This window comes from Lolium perenne, chromosome 7, assembly GCF_019359855.2.
Source record: "Lolium perenne isolate Kyuss_39 chromosome 7, Kyuss_2.0, whole genome shotgun sequence".
In the NCBI taxonomy this organism is placed as follows: Eukaryota; Viridiplantae; Streptophyta; class Magnoliopsida; order Poales; family Poaceae; genus Lolium; species Lolium perenne.
In genome coordinates this window covers 29147516-29165160 of record NC_067250.2, presented here as the reverse complement: position 1 = coordinate 29165160, position 17645 = coordinate 29147516, and the positions used below count along the sequence as shown (strand labels likewise).

Below are 17645 nucleotides of genomic sequence, written 5' to 3'. Positions count from 1 at the left end.
CTGCCGACAGCTTTAGTCCCGGTTGCACCCACCAGCCGTGACAAAAGGTTACCCGCACATTAGCCCCCCAGATAAGGCCCTCCTAGATAAGCCTCCCCTAGTCTTTTGTCCCGGTTGGAGCCTCCACCCGGGATGAAAGTTTCGCGCGCCACTTCGTTCCCGCCTATTTTCTTCCCGCATTCCCACCATTTTTCCACTATATATATGTAGGCTTGGACTCATATCTGCAAACCTCATCACTCTCTCCCATGGCTTCCACCGTATGTCTAACACCCCGGGAGGCGGAGGCGCTTTGCGCCTCGAACTACCCCTGCCCGCCCGGCTACCGCGTCCCGACCGGCTGGTTGCTGAGCGTCGGAGGCGTATCGGTCCCTCCTATCCCTGTAGGTGTGCCACGCGAGATGGCCATCACGAACCACTACTATTTCGAGCTCACGCCTGAGCAGCGGAGGAATCCCCAGTGGCATTCCGACTACAGCCCGACTTGGGACAGCTTCTTCATCAATCGGCGTGAGAGGGTGGTTGCCAGGTACGAGGAGGACGGCCCGCCTCCTTCGAACTTCAACGAGGCCGGCCGTCGGATGTGGTGGCGCGGCCGGACTCTCCAGAGCGTCATGGCCTATTGTGGCCCCCGCCTGCGCTATCCTCAATCCCAGCCCACGCGTGCTCACCCGCCGAGGTTCGACAACCGCGACCCCGATGCTAGCGACGATGACGTCGGCGACTATGATGACTACAGTGGCGACTATTATAGGGCTAGGCACGACTATGATTGAATGGCTGCAACATTCGAATCTGGCCATGTATCTTAATTTTCAGTTGAGCTCTGTACTTTAATTTCAGTTCAATCGTAATAAATTTCGTGTCAACCACTTTATTGAACAAAAACAACCGACAACAACTTTATAAACTAAAATTAAACTAATAGAACCGACAACGAGAGGAGCCGCCGAGTCTAGTCTAGTCTCTACTCGTCGTCAGAGGTTGTCTCCGTCCAAATGTCATCCCACCGAGGGTCGTTTTCGGTACAAGTTGTATTCGGGTTCTCGAGCTCGAAGGTGGCGACGGCCCGACGGTGGCGCCTGTTGGACCTGCGTTGTGCCCTAAGGTTAGCGAAGAACGCGTCAGTGTTGTCGACGTCGTTGGGGAACTGCGCCCTCCACTGGCGCATCAACTGCTCGTCATGCTCGGCGATGGCGATCCTGCGCTGCACCTGGCGGTGCTGGCGACGGTCCTCGTCGTCGACGAGGCACGGCGGTGGCGCGAGGAACTCCGCCTCCTCTAGTGATTCAACATCCGGGAAGTTCATGTCGCGCCGTGGCCGCCGAAAACGCCACGCCGCCGCGTCATAAGCGCGCGCCGCCAGCTCCGGCGTGTTGTACGTGCCGAGGGTGAGGCGGAAGCCACCGGCGCGTATCTCGGCGTAGAACCTACCGCTCGGACGCACTCGAACGCCACGGAAACCGGACGCCCCTCGACGACGTGGAGGCATCCCGGAGATGAATGAGCGGAGGAGGCGGTGGCGACGTGTGGTTGCGCCCGCACTCGTCGCTCTATATAGCGCACGCGGGGCATGGCACGTGTAAGTCACGGCCACACACGTCGCACGCCGGCAGCGACAGGGCGAGGCACGTGGAAGCGGCGGCGACACGTGGCAAGGCACGTGTAAGCCACGGCTACACACGTTGCACGCCGGCAGCAACGGGGCGAGGCACGTGGAAGCAGCGGCGACACGTGGCGAAGCACGTGTAAGCCATGGCTACACACGTCGCACACCGGCAGCTACGGGGCGAGGCACGTGGAAGCGGTGGCTACACGTCGCACGCCGGCGTCGGCGGGGCGAGGCACGTGGAAGCGGTGGCTACACGTCGCACGACGGCGTCGACGGGTAAGCGACACATGTGGCACGGCGGTAAAACGTTTGATATGATGCGAGATGCAAATAGTTATATGGATGTCATATCCATGTTCATTGGATTTTTCTGATCAATTTTCATATATAAAACTTTTCTATTTGAGTTACCATTTAAAAGTTATTGAAATACTAGTTTTATTAAGTTAAAATAGATAAAGCAGGGTTTATTTTTAAAACATAAGAAAATAACAGCTCTAGGGGCTAATCCGCGTCCAACGGCTCCATGCCGTTGGATTCAAACGGCCGGAGCCGTTGGATGCACTTGGCGCGGATCAGCCGCCACCCCCTCCCACCCCCTTTTGTCGCGGGTCGTGCCACGGCCCGCGATAAAAGCCCCCCCCCTTTTATCGCGGGTGGTGTCACCACCCATGATAAAAGGGGGGCCTTTTATCGCGGGTCGAGCCACGACCCGCGACAAAAGGGTCTTGGTATAAATACCTACACCCGCGGGCGAAGCCCCCACCCGCGACACACGGAGGAGCCCTAACGACGACTAAAGCGCCGCCAGGCTGCCCAATTCGCGCGCCGCGCCGCCGTCGTCCTCGTCTCCGGCAGCCGCCCCCGCCACCCTCTGCGCCGCCCCTCGCCGCCGTGTGCGCCGGCCCGCGCCACCCTCTACCGCCGGCCCGCGCCACCCTCCGCCGCCCCGTTGCCGCCCTCCGATCCGCCACCCCGTGCCGCCGTCCGCCGGCCCGCGCCTCCGGCAGCCGCCACCTCGCGCCGCCCGCCACCTCTGCGCAGTAGAACCGCGCAGCCGCCGGCGCCGGCCGGCCCGGCCGGCCATGTTTTTTCTTTCTTTTTCTTTTTTAGTTAGTTGTTAGATTAGTTTAATTATATTGTATTTAGTTTTAGTAATTAGTTCAATTATTTTGTATTTAGTTTTAGTAATTAGTTTAATTATATTGTATTTAGTTTTAGTAATTAGTAGTTAGTAATTATTAGTTAGTAATTAGTTTAATTATTTTGTATTTAGTTACTTTAAGTTTTTTGTAAGTATTTTGTATTTTGTTAGTTAATTTAAGTTTTTGTAAGTATTTTGTATTTTGTTAGTTAATTTAAGTTTTTGTAAGTATTTTGTATTTTGTTAGTTAATTTAAGTTTTTGTAAGTATTTTGTATTTTGTTAGTTAATTTAAGTTTTTGTAAGTATTTTGTATTTTGTTAGTTAATTTAAGTTTTTGTAAGTATTTTGTATTTAGTTAGTTTTGTTAATTATTTAGTTTTAATTTAGTATTTAGTTAATTAGCGCGAAACACGAACCCGACGCCGACACCGGCCCTCTCCCTCTTGCAAACACGAACCCGACGCCGACACCGGCCCTCCCCCTCTCGCGCCCTCTTCGCCCTACTCCACGCCGCCTTCCCCTCCCCCTCTCGCGCCCTCTTCGCCCTACTCCACGCCGCCTTCCCCTCCTCTCCCTCGACGAGACCTCTCGAAATGCCGCAACTTCCCTCTCCTCTCCCTCTCGCCGACGCTAGTCGCCGACACCCTCACGCGGCCTTTCCCTCTCGCGAACACCCTCTCGCAAACACCCCTCTTCTCTCCCTCTCGCGAACAACCGACGCTGACACCGGCCCTCTCGCTCTCGCGAAGAACCGACGCCGATTAGGGTTAGGGTTTGGTTAGTGTTTGGTTAGCTAGGGTTAGGGTTTGGTTTGGGTTAGAACATGTACTTATCGATTTAATTTTTTGCAGAAACAATGGATCCATTCGAACGGGACTTGGAACAGGAAGACATTTTCGAGAACATAATCCGCGATGGTGCAGAAGCCGACCGAGAAGACCGCGGCTCCGGTGATGGAGAAGCCCGCGACTCCGGTCATGGAGAAGCCGACGGCTCCGGTCATGGAGAAGCCGACGGCTCCGGTGATGGAGAAGCCGACGGCTCCGGTGACGGAGAAGCCGACGGCTCCGGTCATGACGAGGTATACGATTAGTATAGAGGCATTAATGGAATTCTATATGTACATGTGTATATAAATTAACTGATTTTTATTCTCTTAGGCCTCCGAAGATAAGTTGGAGAAACGAGGCCCGGCAAAGAAATTGGGCAAAAAAGACCACTTCACCATTGAAGCTATATCACCGAAAGGCCAACCGGTGGCACCCGCGAGTGTTAGAGTGACATTTAAGAATCAGTGCGGAGTTCTGGTTAGAGATCATATCCCGATCACTATTAGAGAATGGAACAAGACCAAGAATGTGTCCGAAGATCAGGTTGCCGATAGGTACAAGAACACACTTTTTGACGACCTCATGTCACATTTCACTTTGCCAAATTTGGGATCGGACTCTGAGAATGCCAAGCAGAGGGCGCTAGTGAAGAAGTGGGCTCTGCAGAAGATGGGGGAACTTTTCCGGGCGTATAAGAACCGGTTATGGTTAGCTTATAAGGCCGAGAAGAAGCCTCCAGTATTCGAAAACTATCTAGCAAAGCAGGAGCATAACTGGGAAGAATTTGTGCAGTACAAAGAATCAGAGGAGGCTGTGAACCTGCCAAAGAAAAACAAGAAGAATGCAAGCGAAAAGAAATATCACCATCATACGGGCCGAGGGGGCTACGAAGTAGCCATGCCTAAGTGGGATGCACAAGAGGCTGAGATGAAGCTGAATGGGATCACTCCAGAACCTGAGCGAGAAGGATGGGACACTAGGGCTCGAAATTGGTTCCTTGGGCATGGCTGTGAGTATGACATGAAGACAGGGAACCTTGTTGAAAGTGACAGCAAGGTTAGGGTACCCAGGGCAAAATGGATTGAAGTGACGGCTGCTATTAAAGCGGGAACACTGAAGTTTGCTCCCGATAGAGAGAAAGACTTGCTGACGCTTGTCCTCGGTAATCCTGAGAAGGGAGGACGAACAAGAGGCTACGGCCCTAGTGTTCCGTGGGCGCTTGGGTTTCCGAATGACGCGGAGACTTATAGAAGCCGAGCGAGAGCAAAACAACGCGAGCTGGAGGTGCAGAATGACCGGATGGCTGAGTTCCAACGGCAACTAGACCAGCAGAAGCGGGAGATTCAGCAGCAGTAGCGGGAGATTGATGAACTTAAAGGACATCGCCAGCCAGATAATACCGCCGGCATATCTCAGCGACGAGACAGCAGCGTGGCCGACTCGTAGGCCCCGCCTACACGGATGATGATAGATGCCGGTCCTGGCGACCCCTTGGATGGAATCAAGGAGCAAACACCTTGTGATCTCCATGAGGTGTTCAGGAAGGTGTCTGTTAAGGTGGAGGTCGGCTATGTCTTACCGGCATTTGGACCTGAAGGTGAGCCAGCAACATGGCATGGCAATCAGATTCCAGCTGGCTATGCTCATGTCGGGGTGGATTCAGTTGTACCGACGTGGGAGACATTGGAGCTCCAAATCCCTGGAGGTGATGGGGGGGCTTACACTCAGAGAGGTACTGGGAGAAATCATTCTCTGGGAAAAGAAGAACATCAGGCTGCCAGGCTGGGTAGCCCCTAGTACCAGTCGTCCCAGTAGGTCACCATCACCTCCTCCAGGTGATCGCAGGCCACCATCACCTCCTCCTACTGATCACATGTCGCCACCATCACCCCATGGGTACGACGTCGACCACGACATCTGTAGTCCATCTCCATCTCCAGCGCCGCCGCCTCCGCCCACTAAGACTCGGAATGCACCCAGCCGGAAGCGTTTCAAGAGTCCTGTCCGCAAGATGTCGCCCCTCCCAAAAGTACCAAAGGTTCCTCCCCCCCGTCCTTACGATCGTACTGAGGAGGAAAATGATGCCATTGTTAAGAAATACAATTATGATTTTTTTCATAAGGAGAAACCTCCAGCGCCAGAGCCATACACAGAGAAGCAAAAAGAATATGCTGTTAGTTTTCTGAACACACCATCGCAGTATGACTTACACGAGAAGAAGGATGACTATACATGCACACTTGCGAAGGTAATTGACGAGAAGAAGGAAGAAAAGGCTAAGGAGAAGGATATTGCTGGCACGAGAAAATCATCAGCTAGAAGTGCAGCCGAGAAAAAGTCAAGTTCAACAAGTGCACCCTCAAGGCCAAGCAAACGACAAAAGGCAAAAGGAGAAAGGAAGTTCCCCTCCTCGGAGATCAGCCCAAACAATCGATCCCAGCACTCAAAGTGTTTAATGTTCCCAAGGTGTACCAGGAACATGGTGGTTTCGATATGGAAGAAGCTGCAAGCCTAGCGGCTGCCTGTAAAGTTACCGTGGAGGAATTGCTGCTTGCAGCAGATGCTGTACTACCTACTGCTGATATAGCTCCTAAATTTGTCTACGGGGCCGACTTGGTCAGCAGAGAGCGGCTGCATAAACTGCCAACACATATGCGGAATTTGCATCAGTGGTACCTTGATGCATGCAAGGAGAACATAAGGTACATCGTGGCAAATATACCATTTGAATATTACTACCGAAAGGAGGAGATCCATATTGAGATGAATGAACTCTGGCAGTTATTCAATTTAGAAGCCCTCGACAAATCTCTCATGAGTTGCTATTGCTTGTAAGTTGTTAACTACATATAAGTTCATTTTCATTCAGTTCATGTTCGTTTTCATTGCATATACTCATTATATCTTATGTGTTCTCTTATGCAGACTGAAGATCAGTGAATGCAAAAGTAATAATATTATCAATATTGGGTTTATTGACCCAGATAAAATACATGTTGAAACGGTAAAGCATAATGACTCAGAAACGGGGGGAAACATACTAAGGTTTTTGGGGGAGCAATATTTCTGTGATTCAATATTGTTTCCTTACAACTACGAGTGAGAGTCTTAATGATCTTTTATGCACATTAAATTTTTCTTACTCGATGTTAAGTGTAATTCCTGACGTATATACATAACATGTGCAGCTTCCACTGGATTCTACTAGACATTCAACCTGATAAGGGAATAGTTCAAGCAAGAGACCCACTGAGTAGAGGCGTGGACGGGTTCCGCGACTTGCAGAAGTTGCTCCAAGTGTAATTTCCTTCATCGCCGCGCTATATCTTTCGTGAGATATCAATTAATTATCCACTCATTCAATCATTCTTTTGCCTGGCAGGACTTGGAGAGCTTTCAAGAAACATCGTAAGGAGGGTAACTGGGCAGAGAAGCTAACATTTACTCCTGTACCGTGCCCCCAGCAGCCACAAGGGACGAATCTATGTGGATACTACGTTTGCGAGTCCATTCGCATGTTAACCACTGAGAAGCAGAACAATAATAAATTCGACGTAAGCAATAACATTCACAACTTTATTTATTAGCGTCAATATTTCGTTATCAAGATTGATATAGTCATACTCATCTCATTTTCGTATATAGGTCGAGTTCATGCGGGACAAACTCCAACCAAAGGAACACCTAAAAGGAATTGCGGAGGAACTGGCGGGACTTTTGGTTAGAGAAGTATTAAACAACAAAGGCTTGTTTAGTCCAAATGGATGCTCTACCTCCAAATAGACGGTCGTTAGTACCGCTTGTCGATCGTGAGCTCCATGTATATATATATATGTAAGGGGAATCTACGAATATGTAAGGGGAATCGACTTTTGCTTTGCTTCCAATATTTGTTTGATCGATCTATATATATATATATATATATATATATAATGAATGAACGTGTACCACTTCTAGTAGCGTACAAATATATGCAACTTTTATTTTCGAATGAAAAAAAAATGAAATAACAGGCGGTCGGGGGGTGTGCTGCACCCCTCAAACCCTAAAGCAGCAGTGTTGTGCGCGCGCCACGTAGAGGGTCTTTTGTCGCGGGTGGTAATACCGCCCGCGACAAAAGGGCCTGTCCCCTGCGCGCCCCGCGCCTGCCACGTGGTGGACTATATGTCGCGGGTGGTAAGCGAACCGCGACAAAAGGGGGACCTTTTATCGCGCCTCTTTTGTCGCGGCTGGCCACCCGCGACAAAAGGCCCTTACCACCCGGAACAAATGCCCTGTTTTCCACTAGTGTTTCTAGTTCAATTCAGTTTAAATTATAAATCTTCAAATAAAGTGTAAGTGTGATTTTGGCCTGATTCAGCTGCATTAGGAAAGATTTTCCTATTATCTATCTGGGACTTCCTCTTACCACAGGCCGGCTCAAGCGTTCAGATGTTTGGCCCCTCATCGACAAATTCTCCGGGAAATTGAAAGGCTGGAAGCCTCGGTTCCTTTACACCGGAGGTAGGCTCACACTCACCAGGTCGGTACTGATGGCGCTACCTCTTCACCTATTGTCAGTCTTGCCGCTGCCTCAATGGGCTCTCGACATCATCAATCGTCGGTGCAGAGGTTTTGTTTGGAAAGGTGAGGAGGAAATTAATGGCGGGCATTGTCTACTTCCCTGGTCACGTGTGTGTCAACCGTTAAGCAATGGAGGGCTCGGTGTTCTAAATCTGCGAAGTTTCGGCACGGCCCTGAGATGTCGTTGGCCTTGGCTCCGTTGGTCGCTTGAACCGAGACCATGGTCGCTCGTGCCAGCGAACGACGACCAAGAGTCGTTGGAGCTCTTCAGGGCTGCTACTTTTATCAGGTTGGGTGACGGTGAGCGAGCCAAGTTCTGCACAGACGCCTGGCTTCCAGGTGGGCGGTCGGTGCAGTTCGAGTTGCCTGCTCTCTTCAGTTTTGTCGGTGACTCCAAAATTTCAGTGGCTATGGCGCTCGAGAACATGCACTGGGTGAGAGATATCAAGGGAGGGCTCTCAGCACAGGCTATTGCGCAATATCTACATCTTTGGGACATTGTAGAAGGCACCAACCTGATGGTGGGAAAGATTGATGAGGCGGTCTGGCGTTGTACGATAAATGGTGTCTTCACAGTCAAGTCGGCGTACAATATGTTTTTCATGGCCAACACCAAGTTCGCCTGCGCCAAGCCGATATGGAAGTCCAAGGCACCCATGAAATGCAAAAAAATTATGTGGTTGGCTGTGCACAGGAAATGCCTCACTGCGGACAACCTTTTGAAACGCGGCTGGCCTCACAATGCGACCTGCCCTTTGTGCAGCGTTGGCGACGAGACATGTACTCACTTATTTGTTCATTGCCGGTTTTCTCATCAGGTGTGGCGCAAGTTTAGAGATTGGACCAAGGCGGACTTTCCTATCCCCGGCAGCAACTTCTCGAGCATGGAAGAATGGTGGCTGAGAGCGAGGAAGAAGGCTCCGAAAGATCTGCGGACGGATTTTGACACGGTAGTCATCCTTGTACACTGGAGTCTTTGGAAGGAGCGCAACGGCCGCATCTTTCAGCAAGTTTTTAGCACGGCAAGCAAGGTCTTCGAGCTGATTACTGAATACATACGAGCCTGGAGAGCTGCTGGATGTATTGTAGCTTTTTAGAGGTTGCATGGTGCCTGTGTGTGTCAGTGTTAGTGGTTTAGGCTAAAACCCCTACTTGGAGCTTTTCTTTGTGCCTGTGACTTTAACATTGTCTTTCAGCGACTCGCAAAAAAAAAACATTGTCTTTCAGCTATCTCAGCCGTGCCTGAACCAAACTTTGTACTTCCTTTATTCTATCTTAATGAAATTCGGCACAGGCCCTTCGAACTTGCATCCTTACGTTCGCCACTCTGACCAAACTATACGTCGTTTTGTACACTGTACGACAAAAGAAGATCAGATGTACATACATGGTAGGTTGGTGCAATGGAGCTTTCAGTCAGACAGCCCCACACTTACGACAACGTGGGTCGATCTGGTTTGGTCCAACGGCTGGACAAAATAACATGTCCATAATCGGAATCTTCGCCACATGATCAATCCAATTGCCGGCCGCAATGATACACCCAGGAAGCGTAACGATTCATGGATGCACTGGCAGAGCTTGCGATTTTGGTTTTCTTTCTTCTTGTCAATTATCATCATGTGGACTTCATATTAAATGTTGGATGCATGTGTGGGCATCGATCTGCAATGACCATATATAGCATCATGTTTCTTGGATCTTTTATGGACCTGTTGGGCATGATCACAAGGATATGATAATACAAGTGAAGATCGTGAGAATTGTTTATGCCGGCCAGTTGGGAGGAGGATGCCACTCCGAGTTCTGATTTCTCAAGTGGAGCGTGTCGACAATAATGGTAGGCATGACCAAAAAGATGTCAAGACGCCACTTCGCCTTGTTGTTTTCAAGATGATGGAGGAAGTACCTCCAAGCGCATATACACGCCGTTTTCATTTCATAGTAAAATGGCATGGTAATTCTCGCATTCGCGTGTATACGAGAAGACCAGGCACGTGCAAATAGGACTTTGTCTTTATGATTTTCTACCGTGTGTTAAAAACACAATGTCTTCCGTAAAAGTTGTTGCATAGTCAGTATATTAACTGTTCAAGAACTAAAATTGATGGTTCAAAGATGGTTTCAAGTTTTTGGGGCCCTGCCCCAACATAAAAAAATGCCTTCTTCAAAGGTAATGTGTTAATGATGTTAAGAAGTTGCACTAAGGGTAGGAAAGTAATCCATAAATCTATTAGTGAATCTGAAACTACACACCAAAAAGTAATACTAGTAGTTAGGTGACATTTCAGTTATATTCAATTACCATTTGTTTGAAATATAATTAGCTTCGCCAATATCGATTTGTGCGGATTCTCCAAAACTAAATCGATTGATCCAATTGTATTATGATCACAAGTCGGTAGAACAAAATGCCACAAAGCATGCACGCCGTCCATAGCCCACCGGACACCAATTAAAGTCCCAAATCACCCTTTGACTCCAAACTTAATCGTAGACTCACATACATCAAACAATAGATTTATCATTGTGTTATTATCTTTATAGTTAGTGACCGCATGCTAGGCATCTCAATGCTCTCCTCTATGCTTTTTTATAGCACCTCCATACATATACATGACACACATGACAATGACAGTGAGTAAGGATAACTTGTCGGCAACTATAGCCTCATCCTAAACAACATGTAAGCATATAAGGTGGATTGGACAAGGTTACAACGACATAAAAAAAAGTCAAGGGAACAAGAGGAAGCAAGGAAGGGAATAGGGAGCTTGTCAATGAGTGAATATAGCAGCACTCCACCTATCCTACATTCCCACCATGATTCACTTTCCTTTTCTTTCTCCTTCCCTTTTGTTTTATCTGCTTCTATATTTTTTGAATATTGGTGTGTGAAGCTTAACCCAGTTTATTGTAGTGAAATAATATTCAAAAGCATAATCTACTATAACCAAGATGTCTTACCATATTAAGAAAAATAGCATAGCAAAAACAAACTTACTTTTTATTTAAACTGAATTTGATCACTCTGTAAGACATATTTTGGTTGTTAATAATTTTCCACACCAAATGTCGTCGTGGTGAACAGACAGATGCCATAGGATGGCTTAGATTGGGGCCGAATGGACGCTAGAGGATTCGGGGGAGGGTTTGCGATCTGATGGGACGAACTTCCGGATGGTTTCCTCAAGAACTTGGCCAAGGCCAGAGGTTGAAGAAGAAAGACACAAGGAAGAACTCGCTCTAGATCACTATCTTCATTGATTCTCACAAGTTACAGGTTTGTGCTTCGTGCCTTCCTCCTACTGTCGTGCGTCTCTACGTGCCCGTAAGGAGTGCTGCCCCCTCTCCTTATATAGGGAAGAGGGTGGCTTACAGGGCAAGAAACCCTAATGGCATCTTTGACTAGACAAACTACTTTATAAAGCTACTTTACAAAGCTACTTTAATCATAGATGACACCGGGGTCCTCTTTAATCAGGGAGGCTGACGTCCTCCGGCTTCTTTCTTCGTCATCTTCTTCTTTATCGTCAGCCCTTCGTTTAAAGCTACTTTGCTTAGCTCATCTTTGTCTTCTAGCTCTGGAGAGGATCTTTGACCAGTCTTGCCGACAAGCTCTTCTTTCCGGTGGCCCGGTACCTTTTCTATCCGGTTCCGGTATCCCTCCTCTGAGGATACCGGCTTAGCCTGTTCAGCCAAACGCCTATCTTAGACTCCGGCATGAACATTTAACCGGTATACTGATGGCTCAAACCATCCGGTTTGGCATGCCTTTGGCATACCGGGGGTCATCCCCCCAACATTAGTCCCCGAAGCTGGTATAGTCTGGCGGATTCTATCCAACAGACCATGCCAGGTTCTCATGTCTTTTGATACCGGTTTAATCCATCCGGCTTTGGGCTTGGATCCGGCATCTTTGCCCGGATTTCCATTGTCTTTCTTTTCAAGCCATTCTCCTGTATCTTTTCTTCCGGTATCTTAGTCATTAAACACTTCCTCGGCGAAGTCGAGAATATCTTGGGCCCCGCGCGTGACAGAGACATGCGCACTGTGACTGACGCGCCAGTGTCAGGGGTCACTTCCCTTCGGCTTCTGCGCGCTCATTAAATGCGCCACCGCGGATCCCACTGGCCACTTGGTATCTTGTGTGCACCCCCGTGTGGCCTCCTATTTTCTCGCGTGTACCTCCTCGCCACGTGGCGGCCCATAGTGCGAACCGTCGCGGGCCGCGAGGCGAACCGCCGCGGCCCGGCGGTTTTCAGCCCACCTCCTTTCTTCTTTATAAGCACAACCGCCACTCCTTCTTCCTTTTCTCGCATTCTCCACTTCCTCGCGCACAGTGCTCCTTGCCTCTGCGCCTGCGCCGTTCTCCATCCGCCGTCGCTTGCTCAAGCTCCGTCGCCCGGCGAACTCACGCGCGGGGCCCTCTGCAGCGCCTTCACCGCGTCCGCTGCACTCGTGCTTCCTCAAGTTCTTCCTCACCTCGCTGTCGACGGACTTCTTCGCCGGCCGCAGGCTCACCGTCTCTCCGGCGAACTTCTTCTTCTGCGACTCCGCCGCCTCAGGTTAGGCCCGATGCGCCTCTACCTCTTTTCTTCTTGCATTTCAGATCTTGGGGGCGGTAGAGTATTTATCCCTTCTTTATTTCGCTTTTCCTCTTACTCGTAGATCTTCGCGCGAGGGTCTCTTTGGGGAAAACTGTTTTTCGATAGATTCCGGTGTCGCCTAGATCCATATGTCTAGCGAAGGGTCTCTCCCCGCTGCCACCTCTTGTAACCAAGGCAGTAGCACCTCCGACGGGCTAACTGAAGATCTGGCCCGGATGGATCTAGCGTCTAGCCGAGATCAAGAGGCCGGCACATCTAGCCGGGCCTCCGGAAGGGATCCTTCCGGTAAGACACGCGGAGCCTGGAGGGGTTCCGACGTGACTCAGTTTGAGATTGACTGGCTCTACCGGTCTAGGAGGATTCCGGAAGGAGTCATCTGCCGGCTTCCAGGTGACGAGATCGAACCGGTGCTCGAACCCGGTGAGGTCGTTGTTTTCCTTGCTCATTTTGAGCGTGGCTTCGGCCTTCCTGCCTCCGACTTCTTTCGCCAATTCCTTGACTTCTATCGACTCCAACCTCACCACCTTCCCGGCAATGCCGTCTTTTATCTTTCTTGTTTTGTGGCCTTCATGGAGGGCTACATTGGCATCCGTCCCGCTCGCGAGACGTTTGCCCGCTTTTTCTCTCTCCGGATCAATTCGGTCCAGGGCAAGGACATTCCCAAGCCCAAACCCCCCGTACAATGCGGGTCTTGTATCATCGGCTCCCGTCAAGGGAGCCCCTTTTTTAAGTTCAACGGCCTCGAGTCTTGCCGGTTGTGGCAGACGACGTTCTTCTACGTGAAGAACAAGAGCGCCACCGATCTCATCAACTTGCCGGCGTTCAACCCGGCGCCGCCCGCCAAGGTCAACTGGCACTACAACCCTGGTACGGATCACAACGAGACGAACCGGGTGGTACGCTTCATGTTGAAGTTGATGAAGGACACCAACCTTTGCTCCGACGATATCATCCGCGCCTTCATCTGCCGCCGGGTGCTTCCCCTTCAGCAGCGCGCTCACAAGATTAGTGAGATGTACGGCCCCGGTGATCCCACCAAGATCACCGGCCTGCCCTTGAGCAAGGCGGATGTGGTCCTGAAGGCCAGCCAAATCTGCCAAACGGACATGCCGGACGACTGGGAGTGGGGCCTTTGCCCTCTCAGCTCCAGAAATCCTCCGTCCCAAGAAGTAAGAAATTGCGCGGCTCGGGTCGTAATACCGGTAACTTTCATACTTGCGACTAATCCCCCTTTTTTCCTTTGTTTCCAGGCTAGGGCCCGCTTCCCCCGGATTGATTCAGACCGACGAGGCCCTTGCCGGAAGAGGCCTTTGGACAAGTACGATCCGGATCCTGTCATTCACTGGCTAGATCTGAGGATGGGCCGGACTCCAGCCTCTCGCCTTGGCAAGTCTCCGCCGGAACCAGCTGGTTCGTCTGATGACTTGATCTTGCTTGAGGTAGCTTTTCTGTTCGTTTTCTCATACTGTTTTGTTATTTCTGTTCTGTAGACATTCCCTCAGCCAACATCAACCCACAGGTTCATGAGCATGTGGCTCCTCTACAGGCCGAAGTTGGGGATGAGTTCTTGGACAAACTGACGGCCGAAGGCCAGAAGAATGATCCTCCAGCTGCTGGCGCCGGCCCTAGCCATGCTCCTCCTGCCAAACGCCCTCGGACAGAAGTCATTGGAGGGAAGCAGGTAAGCACAAAGCGCTACAAGCAAAAGCGGATGCCGGTTTCTTCCGGGTAAGTTCTTCGTTTCTTTTTATGCTCTCTTTGTTTCCACCAAGTTCTTTTCTGGTTGCTTTTTTCCAATTCGCTCTCTTCTTTCTCTCTTTCAGCCCTGCGCTTGAGCTTGGCTCGAAACCGGAGGGCTCTGCCGGCTCGGCAAGGACCTCAACTCCTCCTCCTCACTCAAGTCCGGCACCATCTGGTGCCGGCAACACCTCTGCCTCCCCTCCGGGAGGCGCTACAAGTTCGGGGTGCGCGGCCCCTACACCTCCTGATCACCGCGCGGAGGAGGACTTCACCTCCCCTCCAGAAGCCCAAGACACCGGCGCCAGCAACATTGGCGCCGACAAGACAGATGCCGGGCAGGCGGAACCTTTGGTTCCTCCTCCCCTGAAGAAAAAGAAGAAGCAGCCGAGCTCTTCCCCCACCGCGCCGGAAACCTCCGCGCCGGTATCTTCTCCTCTGACCGGGACCACGCCGACACCGCCGCCAAGCCAAGGACCTTCCGTGGCCAAGCGAATGGCGCCGCCAGAGACCCCCAAGATCACCAAATTCCTCAAGCCCGGGTCTTCCCGTGGCAAGGCCGTGGAGGGCGACGCCTCAGGCGGCTCTCGGTCCGTGGTGCTGCACGTCGGCCCAGCTGCTGCTGCTGTCGAGGACAAACCTTCCGGCCTCCTAGGCCGGATCGTTGCGCTGAATCGCGAGGGCAAGGACCTGGGGCACCTTCTTCCCTACGCCCAAAAGTGGAATGATGCGGATATCTCTGCATCTACCCGCGGCCTGGGGAAGGACCGCCTTCCAGCGCCAGACCCTGCTGGGCCTCGGTCCACTGAAGAACACTTCATGCGGCTTAAACGCGCCGTGAAGGAGTTTGACAGTGCATGGTACGATGCCACCAGCAACGTGGTGGTAAGTTTCGCTAACCCTCTTGTAATTTTTGTTGATGCCGGTTTCTTTTCTTTCCGGATCTTGTCTGTCCTCCCAGTCCCCGAGTTTCGTGTTGAGAGCGTAGCTTTTAGCGCGAAACTTCAACTAGAAACGCGCGAAACCGGCATAGCCAGTCCCCGGGTTTCGGGTTAAGATCTTTGCTTCTTTCTTTCTCACAACCATCTTCCTTTGAACAGAGCACTGCGGACGCCCGGAAGCGACTCTTTGAGGAGCTTCTGTGGGAGCATCGGGACCTTGCCGAGGCCCACAGCCACTGCCAAGGTTTGTTTTGTTTCTTTTTCTCTGGCATCTTTTCACCGGAATGTTTTCTTCTTTGATATTCACACATCTTTTTTGCTTAACAGTTGTTCCGGAGGCTACCATCGAGGCCCTTAGGGCCCAGGTTGCCAAGCTTCAAGGTACCACCCTTTCTTTTCCGGCTAACCCGTTCTTTTTTCATTTTATCTATTGTCGCTTGCTAAAACCTTTCTTTCCGGTACTTAGGCGAGAAAGAGCAGCTCATCAAGGAGCACCACGAGGCACTGGACGCCCAGAAGACCGCCTCGAGGGAGCTAAAGGAACAGGCTATGCAAGTCACGCTCCAGCATGAGCAAGCCCTCAAGGATGCCCGGGTCGCAGCTGAGGCCAGGTTGGCGGAGGTCGTGGAGGACTCCACGAACTCCAACACCGTATTGACGGCAGAGCTGGAGGAGGAAAGGAAGGCGCGGAAGGCAGCGGAGCGCCTCATTGATACCATGACCACTGATCACAGGGAATATGATCGGTTGGTTATGAAGATTGATGCGCTGGCTCTCCGTAAGCCCCTGCCTTGTCCCTTCTTTCGCTTATAAGCTTTCTCCTTTTGAAAATGTATCCTTGTTCCTTGTTCTTCCGACATACTTTTTCCGGTATTTTGTGTTTATGCTTTTTCCTTCCTCCTGTAGAGCATTTCCCGGACTCCCAGGCCCACGCCGTGAAGAAGGTGATGGAGGATCGGGTGGCGCGGGAATTTCCCAACATGGACGCGCACTGGGACGGGTACGACTATCTGGTCGCCCTCTCCGCGCGAGTCCAACACATGCGCTCCGTCGACCTGCTTCTTGGCGACCTACCGGATGCTGCCATCCAGCTCTTCAAGGTGCTATGGCCTGAGGAGGAGATGCCGGTAAACATCACGCTTACCTCCCACCGGCTCAAGGATGCCGGGCGCCGGATTCGCGAGTGGCAATGCTCCGCGGCTCGTGCCGGAGCGGACACGGCGCTGCGCTCCGCATGCTCCTGGTACCCGGATCTGGATCTGGATGCACTTCAAGGCGTTCGCCAAGATGCTCCCACCGACACGGATCCGGCGCTTACCGCGAAGCGGCAGGACCGGGCCTACCGGCTTGCGGAGTACGCCGAGGTTCGCACCTTCATCCCTCCTCCTCCTGGTGTCAAAGACTACCTCAGCGATGAGGAAGAAGAAGAAGGAGATGAGGATGAGGCCGCTGAGGATGTGCCGCCGGAAGCTCCCGAGGCTAGCGCTGCTCCCCCTGAAGACACCGAGACTGGTGCTGCTCCACCTGATGCCCCCGTCGCCTGAACAATTTATCCGTTCCTGCTTGTCTTATAACAGAACTTGTTAAATTTGACCCCGGTATGCCGGGGTGTATGATGTAAAACTTTTAAGCTCGCTTTTGGTTGCCACACAACATTTTATGCCGGTAATTTATACCGGTAGCTAATTATCTTAAGTTTGCTTTAGCACTTTTGCTTCTGTTTTTGCTTTTATCTTGCACCGCAAAGATTTCTAAATTGTTTCCGCATCCAATTCGATGCATACTTGGTTCTTTTGCCTTGGCTCTGCCTGCCTTCTCTGGGCGTTCTTTGGCGTATGAGCACAAGGTTCTTTCACCAAACAAGCATTTTCTTGAACTTAGAAATAACTTCGAAATTTTGCAAAAAACCGGTTTAACCGGGGTTAGTCAAATTTTCCGGATTGTTCTTTCCTGCTCTCCCTCTCCGCAGTTCGTGTGCTTATTCCCTACCGGTTTATCTTGCTTGCCATGAAGCCGGGTTGCGGACAGTAGCAGAGTCGAAGACTCCGGTAGGATTTAGCACACTACTAAACCGAAAAGAAAAAGCGTTCAATAAGCAACCGGTAAACTGAAAAAATAAACAAGTTACATGCAACCTTATTGGGGTAGTCCCCGAGATTCATTCAACGTTCCGGCATCTTTTATTCATAGCATATAAGGTAAAAAA

General features: G+C 50.8%; 1 protein-coding gene across 1 annotated transcript; it reads left to right on the top strand.

The window, feature by feature from the left end:
• Positions 1–14993: 14993 nt before the first annotated feature.
• On the top strand, positions 14994–16983 carry LOC127316159 (uncharacterized). The gene is made up of 3 exons (XM_071823848.1): positions 14994–15180; positions 15906–16217; positions 16346–16983. The coding sequence occupies exons 1-3, from the start codon at positions 14994–14996 to the stop codon at positions 16981–16983; spliced, it is 1137 nt and encodes a 378-aa protein (XP_071679949.1).
• The last annotated feature ends 662 nt before the right edge of the window (positions 16984–17645 follow it).